The sequence below is a fragment of the Rhododendron vialii genome, chromosome 7a (assembly GCF_030253575.1).
Source record: "Rhododendron vialii isolate Sample 1 chromosome 7a, ASM3025357v1".
In the NCBI taxonomy this organism is placed as follows: domain Eukaryota; kingdom Viridiplantae; phylum Streptophyta; class Magnoliopsida; order Ericales; family Ericaceae; genus Rhododendron; species Rhododendron vialii.
In genome coordinates, this window is record NC_080563.1 from 4,075,885 (window position 1) to 4,086,355 (window position 10,471).

The window sequence follows — 10,471 nt, forward strand, 5'->3', positions numbered from 1 at the left end:
CAACCACTAGTATCGCCCCAGCGGCTCCCCGTTGCTGCCAGGAACCTCCACCACTGGTGATGTAGCAACCACTAGTATCGCCCCAGCAGCTCCTCGTTGCCGCCAGGAACCTCCACCACTAGTTCATCACCGCCACCGCCCCATGCCTTGGCTGCCACCACTGGAATCTCAGGTGGAAGGATGCATCTATTTGGTTGAGTTTTCATTCTTGATGGTTGCCCTGATTGAATATATGGGCCAGAGAAGAGGCAGTGCTAGTAAAAAATAGACATGACTAGTATTATTTACATTTTCTACAGATGTACACTTGAATCTGGCCCATAATCTATCAAAAATTGAATATGGGTAACAACTGACCATTCTGTTCATTAACTTCTCTTCCACTACAAAATTATGCAAATAATAACTAGTTGCAGATACCCAAAAAAACCGGTCATAAAACAATCTACAAGGGAACTGGATCCGAATCGGACCACCGTCTTTTTATTTCAGATTTGGACCGAACCTCTTTAAGCTTTCCATCAACCCCGTAATCTCTCTCCATAACTAGATTGATCCCTTCGTCCGAATACCACCCAACTCCAATGCACAGTATCCCATCCTCACTCACGTCAACATACGCGGTGACCCCACCAGGCAGCCAAAGTACGGTCACATCCTGCATGTCTAGCATCTCTTCCTCTTTAAAGTGAACTGGATTCTCGGGCAAGCTTCTCTTCTTTAGGGTTTCAGTGCAAAGGTACACATAAGGGGTGCCATTAGTTTGCTCCATTATTGTCTCTTCACCATATACTGGCATAGCACTAACCTCAAACACCTTCCATGACCCGGTCAATTCTGATGGCTGCGTTCTCTTTCTCTGGGAAAATGGCTTCAAATCAAACTCTGGGTCGCTGTGGCAAAGATCGGACAAGAGTTAACATCAAGGATATACAAATCTTGTTACAGAATGTTGCTTCGGTTAGCAAGGAAACGGAAATGTTTCAGTAACATTTTGGCAATATTTCCGAAACATTTCTAAAAACTGCAGAAATGGAAATGTAAAAAGAATGAGGGATGGACTTTTTTTGATTAAGTAAATAATTATATTAGAAAGAGCTGAAGAAGGCATTAAGGAAATGCCACACATATACAAAAGAAGGGCACAAGACAAAAGAATGATGGACGTATGCAAAGGTTATTTTTGGATATTTCTAATTGGTGTTAAAAAAACACTTCATATTTCAGTGTATTTCTTAGTGCTAGGACAAGATTTGGTGTGTTACACTAATGTTTCATTTCGGTTTTCTAGGAAACAGAGATGTTGCGGTAGAAACAACAAGAAATTTGTTTCTTGTTTACGAAATTCGCTTCTATTACAGGGTAAAGGAGGAGTATTAAAGGACATCAGGTCTAATACTTGATACCAAAACAAGGTCACAGTTATCATAGCACAGGAGACCTATAAATATTATGATTCAAATCTATAGATAAGAATAGCATCTGCATAGGATAAGTATAACGCATGTATAGAATGAGTATTATGGGCACATGGGGATAAGTTATGAAATCTTTAGATGAATGAGCCATACAGGTTGATAGCCTATGGAAATCAGAGATTCAGAGGCATAACTGTTCTGTAGACCTTTTTTACCAATTATAAATTATACAAACCAGATGAATCTGCAGAGAATGAGTATTACAGACACATGGGGGTAAGTTATGAAATCTTTAGATGAATCATCATTCAAGTTGATAGCCTATGGAAATCAGAGCCATAACTGTTCTGTAGACCTTTTTTACCAATTATAACTTGTACAAACCGGATGAATGTTTCAGTGCCTGTACAATCTCTTGAAACGTAATAGGCTAATAGCAAGCTAAGCAGATGGAAGAATTCCTAAAACTAGATGTCTATATGCGAACAGCAAACAAGAAGCAAGTATGCAATCACCATAGCTTGTAGCACCAAGTTATTCAGGCCTGTTACATCCATATGAAGGCCCAGAAGAGAACTTGGCATAATTCAGAAAACAGCAAATGGAAGAGCAGCATAAACAGACATGTGAGAAAAGAAGTAATCTGGAGGAAGAAGGCCAAGTGTCCAGAGACTCCAGACTCTATCTTTGAAGATTTAAGTGATCAGTACCGAGAATTGGCCCTAATCATTGACCTAGGGAAAGATTACAAAAGTTATGTCTTGGTTTCCTTGGAAGAGTTAGAACCATCCCATCTAAAGAAAAAACCTTTTGTAAGCCATTGGACATGGCATCCATTAGAATAAATACCGGAGAGAGAGAGAGAGAGAGAGAGAGAGAGAGAGAGAGAGAGAGAGAGAGAGGATCATTCAGGGTTATAAATACATTACTGAAAGTTCATAGGTTAGATGGGGTCTTAGAAACCAAATGAACTTGAAAATATATTAGGTTGAGCTCATTGATCAACTTGCAAAATGGATGTCAGGTCCGCTGTTATATTTGTTTTCTCTTTGGTGGTTTGAGCAAAAGCCTTGCAGCTACTAGAGAAATCCAAACCATAATATGTCGTCCAGTAACGGAAAACAGGAAGAACATCATGTCAAAATCAAATGGAAGCTAAAGGAAGATAAGCAAAATGATACCTTTGGTCCTGAATACTAGCAGGGCTAACCCACTGTTCCTCATAAACAGCAACCCTCATAATCTGTATGTCCGAACCCCCGTTACCGAATTCTATGGTATGGACAATACGCAGTCTTTTATGGCAACCTTTCACCAAACACTGAGCAAGGAACACTACTAATGAATAACACTTCTTTTATCTTCATCAAAAGCTCTAATTAATAGATAAAAGAATCAAAAAAAATTATCATGCACTTTAAATAAGCTAGGGAGGGGCAGTGGCGGAGCCAAGATTTGGCTAGGGGGTGGCACCGTGGCACTTCTCAACGGAAGTCCACTAATAAATGTTGCATGTTTTTTCGTAAAATTACGAAGGAAAAGTTTAGCGTAAAATCAAGCCTTGAGTTTTATTCTTTTGTTAAAAAGAACAAAGACTTCTAGTTCAACTATGTCATGGTCTTTAAATGAAAGTCTTTGAGATAGTATTTACATAATCCAAACCATACCATTTATTTTTTCAATTGCTAGTTTTTCATTGTTAATCAAGTTGTTCGAGTCCCAATAAGTACCAAATCGACTTCCATTAATATAAAAAAAAATTCAAAAAAAAATGGAACGGGGGTGGTCAGGTCATTAGTTCTTCGCTAGTTTTTCATTGGTTGTATTAGGACAGGTTGGTCGGGTCATTAGTTTTTTGCTCAGTCATCCCTACCATTATACCAGCCCTTTTCTTTCCATGACCACTTATGAAACCTCTTCAAAATGCTTCATTTCAGAAATTTAATAGACATAACTTTGTGGCATGAACAGTAAAATCAAATCCTCACCAAGTGTGGCAAGTACAAAATCAAAATGGGTAATAAGATTTTGGCATGGCATAACACTGATATTCTGATAAAAAAAATTGGCCCAGTGCAGCTCAAACTTCACATCCATCAAGACAAATGCAAGGCCCCAATGACACAAGAGTACTCAAAGCTTTTGCAGTTTTGCTTTGATTATGTCTATTTCCATATAGATAAGCATGTTTTGTTCATACTTATTTAAGTTTACAACAACCTCTGTCATGCACAGCATTAAAGTATTGAACTAATTGAAAGAGAGCCTTAATCCCAGTCCATCAACAATGCTAACTATACTTGTTCTCTTTATCAGTAAACCCTAGTTGCAATACAAATGCTTAAGATAATACGAAAAGGGGAGAAAAGTTTCAGAAAACAAAACGTCATGATTGACTTACCTGTTCAAACTTGAAAATAGGGTTAAGATAGTACATAGATTCATCAGGTTCAGCAATGGGAACATCAACTGGACCTCTGGAATAAGAACCATCCTGCAAGTCAACCAAATGCATAATCAGAAAGAAAGCAAAATTGAAAATACCAATGAGGACTAAACGATCACTTCATTATATTTCTGACTCTTTGATAAAAATCACTACTAACTCCAATAGTTAATAAAAAAAAATTAGTTTGATCCTTCTAGTTCTAATTGTCTGGTAAAAATTAGAAAAGCAGAGATCTTAAGAGAACGCAGGAAATAATCACGCATATAGATTTCGCTCAATGATATCAATAATCAAAAAACTGGTTTAGTAATTATTTCTCTAGCCATCTAATGGATTTCTTTGAGGTTATATTCTAATCGACAGTAACCTATCAAATGGATTTCATTTTTTCAAAAATCTTGCGTTTTGGTAGGTGCTCATCTATGTAGCATGGACACCTCGTCGGAGCTCACGTACCAGTGTCGGACACTTCTCGGACACCGGCACTCCCGGACACTCTCCGGACACATGTCCGACACTTCTCCCCGAGTGTCCTTTTTTTTTCCCCCAATATTTGGGGTCCGACACTTTCAGGACACTTTGGGGGTAAAAATGCAATTATAAGGACTTTTAAAATGAATCAAAGTGTACACTTTAGGGACACTCTCTTTGTTTGAATGTGTTCTCTCTTTCTTTCTCTCTCTGATCAGATTTAGGGCTATCTTGTTATAATATTATTCAACTTTTATCTTATTTGAATATATATATATATATAACGTGTGCCCCATTTTTTGAAAATTTGCGTGTCGGGGTGTCGGTGTCGTGTCGTGTCTGTGCTACATAGGTGCTCATCCTTTAAGTAGAATACAACATGCACTAAAAAAACAACCATCCTGAGCAGGAGAAATGAAACCCGGTCATAAAAAGAGCATCATGCATTAGACAAGCACAAACTAAAGACGACAGAGGAACTTGCACAAATAGTTCAGTTTCAGAATTACGAGCTCTGTATGCTTCAGATAGTAACACAATAATGAGTCTAAGAACCGCTAGATACAAGCCAGTTTATATCACATTATTAGTGAAAACATCAACCAACTTCTTTCAGGTTATCCATAAACAAGTCCAGAGAAATGCATAAAAAGTGAGCAAGTCCTACCTCAAAGAAAACAAGACCAGGTTCCATGCCCATTACATCTTCTTCCATCACATCACTAGTACTCAAGTCAAAAGACTCAAATTTGGGTAATAATGCATCAACTTTGCTGCTGTTGCTCCCTCCATTCAGCAGTCTGTTTTCACCACAAGGATTCATCGACACCCAATTTATTACTCTTTGGATCTGACATGTCTGCCCTCCAGTAGGAGAAGCCATAGCCTCAATGCGTAAAAGGGTATAGCAGTCGTAAAGATTCTCATTTTTATTTCCAATATCAACTGGCTGCATCTCTGCAGTTATGGGTGAAAAAACTGCTCCCACTCCCTTCCATATCCCACTAACACTACTTGCAAAGGTATTCCATGCTGGTCGAATGACCGGTTCCTGAAAGAAAGCCAACATAACCATTCTGTTGGTATAGAAGACCTCAGAAATGCAACCAGATTCAAGCAGAATAACCGATATCACAAATATATGCTGCACCCAAACAAGCACATGCACAACGTCATGTAGAAGTAATACATTATTTTTCTTCTCGATTAAATTTGACTTCTCCTAGTTCCACATGTCTGGCTAACTTAGAACAACTCTGATTTTCCGAATGCCAGAAATAAATCTTACAAAAATCACCGTCCAAATTCTAAATTTGTTACCAAAAGAATGTTGGATTCCCATCTATATCTAGGGACAAGACTAACTCCAACTAGCTGCAAAATATTGAAGACTTGATAGGGAGTGTTTGCAGCGGCTTAGAGCTGAAGCTTGTCGCTTTTTTGGTCTCACAATTTGTGTCAATATATTCTGTACAGGTTTGGATTTAGGCTTGTGGGCCACACAAAAAAAAGGTTGAAATTTTTGAGAAGCTCCATTTTGATGCTTTTACTTTGCTTCTAAATAATTACCTTGTGCCACAAGTTCAACTGCCAGCGGCAGCCAGCCTGCAACAACTACCCACAAGTGTGCAAATATCACAGAGAATTCCAATGATTAAGTGCTTCATGAATCACCATAACCAAAACCCATTTACTTTGGTAAAAGAAATTCCAGGACCACAATTCCAACAATAAGTAGAGACTTGCACTGCCTCTTCCTTGATTCACCTAACATAAGTACATAACGTCCAAAAATCATTGACGAGCCTAATATCCCAATGTCAATCAAATTTATCCAATTTAGTTAATTGAGAATAACAAAGAATAGCTAAACCAGCCCATCATTGATTTCACCTCCAATTATAGACAACTTCACACAAGTAATTCTAAGGGTCCCAGAATTGGACAACGAAAACTTCTCATAAAGAGAATTATACTGCTAAGATTCATTTGATGTGAACATTCGATTTTACAAATTAGGGTTGCAAATGAGCCGAGCTTAGCTTTGATATGTTTGAGCGCGGCTTGTTCAAACCAGTCGAGCCCGAGCTCGGAAGTTGGATCATTTATTATGCAATCCAACGTCGTCAAATGTCGTATGTATCGCTCGACCTGGGTTCGTCGTCAAATGTCGTATGTATTGCTCGAGTCCACCCCATATATTTGAGCTCGGCTCGTTTATTATCAAGTCGTTCGAGCTTGGTTCATTTACTACACAAGCTTGTCTTGTTCAAAACTCGTATAGCTCGAGCTCGGCTTTTTTATTATCAAGGTTTCCGAGCTCGGTTCGTTCACTAAAAAAGCCTCTATAAACGATTCGAGCTCGGCTCGTTTACCAAACTAACTTAAAACTAGAGCGTGAGCTGCTCACAGACTGCTCGGTTCGTTTGCCCTAGAACTTATACCGAAAAGCAAGTACCTGAGTTTGAAGAACAGTCTCAATTTCCATCAACATCGAACCAGATACCATAACCATGTCACCGCCCTTTCCCCTCTTCCTCACGCTCTTCACTCTTTTCCCCTTCTTCTTCCTCCGCTCACCTCTTTCCCTCTCCTTCTCCGCCGCCTTCGCCATCTCATTGTCCACACTCCACACGTTGTCCTTGCCCCTCGCCTTCACTCTCTCTCTTCCTTCACCGCTCTTTCTCTCTCTAGGCTTCTCGCGGCCGGGGCTCAGGTCTCGCCCGTCGCTTAACCTGCACGAGACGCAGGCGTAGGACTTGCGGACGGAGAAGAATGACGGAAGTAACGACGGGGATGAGAGAGAGCTGTGACCGCGAAACCCTAGGAAATGCTGGTGCGAAGCAGTGAAGGGCTTACCTGGAAACTGCATTCTCGATAGGTAGAGGAGGGGAGTGAATTGTTCTTCTTCGATTTTAGGCTCTGTTTGCAATTTATGGAAAAGAAAGGAAAATTTAAAAAAATTTCCTTCCAGTTGTTTGGTTGTGAGAGAAATCATTGTTTGATTGGCTGTGAAAGAGAAAATAAAATAAAAATTTTAAGTTCAGTGAATAATAATTTTTCCTTTCTATTTTCCTCTTTTTTTCTTTTTCTTTTCTTTCTTTTCTTTTCTATAAGTTCCAAACAGAGCATTAGACTTTGTTTAGATCCCATAAAGAAGAAAGGAAAAGAAGAAAAAATAATTTTTTCTTATTTGGTTTGAGAGGAAACAAAAAGAAAAATTAACAAAAGAAGAATTTTCCCTCTACTTTTACCTCCTCATTTTCCTTTCCTTTCTTTTCTTCTCTCTAAGTTCCAAACGGACAGTTGAGTTTAGTTTTTTTTTTTTCAAAGTAGTACTACATTTTTTGAACAATTGGCCGAAATATTCTACTTTTCACATTACTCTTAAGACTAACCTCTAGCGCCATTTGAAGCACACTATCCGAGTAGCACCACTTCGATTGACGCTATATGCCAATCTTTAGCGCCATTTGAAAGCACATTATATGAGTAGCGCCACTTCGATTGGCGCTATATGTCATGTGACGATCAACTTTACGGTCTATTTTATTTTTTGTTGATCAGCAAGCCTTATTGAAGGTCTAGAATAAATGGCCTCCGAGCCTTCGTAGGGCGCATCCTTTGTACCGTTGCGAAGACAAAAAATTTGGCGTCAACCACTTTATAGGGGACCTGCCCTACGGAGGTCCGGAGGCTAATATTGCATGCCTTCAAAATGGCTTCGCCATAAACTTTAGGGTCTAATTTATTTTCAAAATATTACACCATTTTTGGAGTCCTCAGATGAAAGCAAAATGGAATCCATTCATGCACCCATACCAGTTTCAATCTTCAATAAATACTGTACTCCATAGGTAGCTGAACTATCACTAATTTAGCTGCTGGAGGTAGTTTTCTTTCCAGCTGCTTCGCGCTTTCTCTAGCCGCTTCCACTTTTTCTTGACACATAAAATCAACAGGCCAACAGCACGATGGTGGATGTGAGGATCAATAGTTATCCTTTTGAGGGTCAAGGCAGCATTCTCTAGCAAGTATATGGCAAGCTCAAGCTCAGCCGGATGCCCAGAAAAACCAAAAAGTTCCACCGTCTCATGGCACTTGTACCGACAACTTTGTTTGCGGTGGTTGTGTCTTCGCAGAGGAAAGTTTGGATCAGCACCTTTAAAATACGTATCTATCTTATTTGGCTTTCTTCTCGAAACCCTTTTCCACCAATCACTCAAATGTCCGGGGTCATACCATCCATTTTCAGAGTACTGCATTGCATGGTTAGTCACCGCCAGCCTAAATATCTGCAAGCAAGGGCATGCCTCTATCACGGCAGTGAGGAATAGAATGTTGTGCTCATCCTGCTCCTCAAGTTTCAATCGCAATTCCAAGTACTTGACTCTGGAGAACTCGACAAATCCTCTGAAAAACACTCTGATAGCATCCACCGGTAGCATGGAGTTGAGGTCCAAAACGAGCCTCTCTAATTGGCATGGGTGGGACTAACAGAAGCCCATCAAGGTCGGAAAGGAGACAATCACAATAGAGACCCCCAATCTCCAGCTGAGCAAGAAGAGGAGCATTCTTTATAGAAATGGAAATTATTCCACCTGAATACTCGAAGGAGATTAGATTTACAGCTGAGATCCCCAATAGTCTTTACAGTATCGCACAGTTAGTTCTTCAAGTAGTGGGCAGTTGCACAAAATATCGGCAAGGACTTGGTCAGTTACATCTACTCGCGACAAGTAGAGGGCTGACAGGTTTCCAAAGCTGGAAAAACCAAGATGAGGCGGCGATGGGAATGTGCAATTATCACCGTAATCCAGTCCTAATCCAAAATTCAACTCAAGCACCCGGACTTGCTTTCTGGTTGCAAAGTTAATCCACGAATTGAGCGATCATCTGCTCGTAAGTTTTGCCCAGATTAAAGTATACCCTCAACTCATCCAGAGTCTGCCCCCTATGCGATTCCAATACGCGGTTCACCCAATTCACGTAATTGGAGTCATTGGACCTTCCACGGAAACGAGAAAGATGGGAGCCGGAACCACCCTCCCACCCAAACCCATCTTTGACTACATCTGGAGCCCGTAAATGGAAACTTCCAGTGGAATATTTCCAGAGATGTTCCCATCTACGAGAGAGGACACTAGTCCTGGCTGCTTCATTAACTGTCAAGCGGGAAAGAAAGAGCACAAGAATGTCGTCGGGCAATTCACCAATTCGATCGCCCTCCTTTCGCGCATAAGACCGATTAACCCACCCCTTCGTCTTCTTCTGCTCCATATTCCGTACGTAAATAAATTATGGAGCAAGTAAAGCATACGTATAAATAAATTAGAAGCAAAGTTTCCCAACTTATACTTTACTTATGGCCCGTATTTATACGTATTTAGACCGACTTGAGAAGAATCCTACTCTGATATGGAAAGAAAGAACAAAGAAACCCTCACCCCACGGAATCACAAAACCTTCCTTTTTCAATTTTCATTAATACTTGTACAAGAAGGAAAGATCCAATAAAAACCTGGGACACAGTCAATCAACTAAAAAGTTACTCCACTATATAAATTACCTTCTCCGCTGAACAAGGCCAATTAACAGTCACAAATTTGCTCCATTTTTCTGCATCGAACAAACAAACAGACAAATAAATAAGATTTGCTGTTTTTTTTTCTAAGTTGATGGGCAAGCCTTATTGAAGGCATGGAATAATGGCCTCTGAGCCTTGTACGGCATGCCTCTTATACCATTGCAAAGACAAACATTTTGGGTTCGCGACGATATAGGAGATGTGCCATACGAATACGGAGGTCCGGCGGCCAATATTCCATGCCTTCAATGGCTTCGTGATCAACATTTGGGTCTAATTTTCTTTCTAAGTTGATCAGCAAGCCTTATTGAATGCATGGAATATTGGCCTCCGGGCCTTCGTAGGGCGCACCCTTTGTACCGTTGCGAAGAAAAATATTGTGGGTTCGCGATGGTATAGGCGACGCGGCCTACAGAGGTCCGGATGCCAATATTCCATGCCTTCAAAATTGCTTCATGATCAACTTTCTAGGTTCTAATTTTCTTTCTAAGATTTTTTGGTTATGGTATTTCCTTTTGGTAAATCCATTTTTCCCATCATTTCCTA

At 40.0% G+C, this 10,471-nt stretch overlaps 1 protein-coding gene across 1 annotated transcript; it reads right to left on the reverse strand.

Annotated features, from left to right (window-relative positions):
- Positions 1–255: 255 nt before the first annotated feature.
- On the reverse strand, positions 256–7,250 carry LOC131331820 (uncharacterized). Its single transcript, XM_058365752.1, has 5 exons — positions 6,797–7,250; positions 5,006–5,389; positions 3,820–3,912; positions 2,600–2,739; positions 256–893 (listed from the first exon to the last, which is right to left on the reverse strand). The coding sequence occupies exons 1-5, from the start codon at positions 7,208–7,210 to the stop codon at positions 446–448; spliced, it is 1,479 nt and encodes a 492-aa protein (XP_058221735.1). The 5' UTR covers positions 7,211–7,250; the 3' UTR covers positions 256–445.
- Between the last annotated feature and the right edge of the window lie 3,221 nt (positions 7,251–10,471).

Bases quoted from the DNA above. Each gene is read 5' to 3' on its own strand.
- LOC131331820 (XM_058365752.1), bottom strand. From the start codon at position 7,210: ATGCAGTTTCCAGGTAAGCCCTTCACTGCTTCGCACCAGCATTTCCTA. The intron at 2,740-3,819 runs GTAAGTCAATCA...TTCCTTGCTCAG, and splicing joins CTATTTTCAAGTTTGAACAG to TGTTTGGTGAAAGGTTGCCA. The intron at 894-2,599 runs GTATCATTTTGC...TCTTTGCCACAG, and splicing joins GCTAGTATTCAGGACCAAAG to CGACCCAGAGTTTGATTTGA.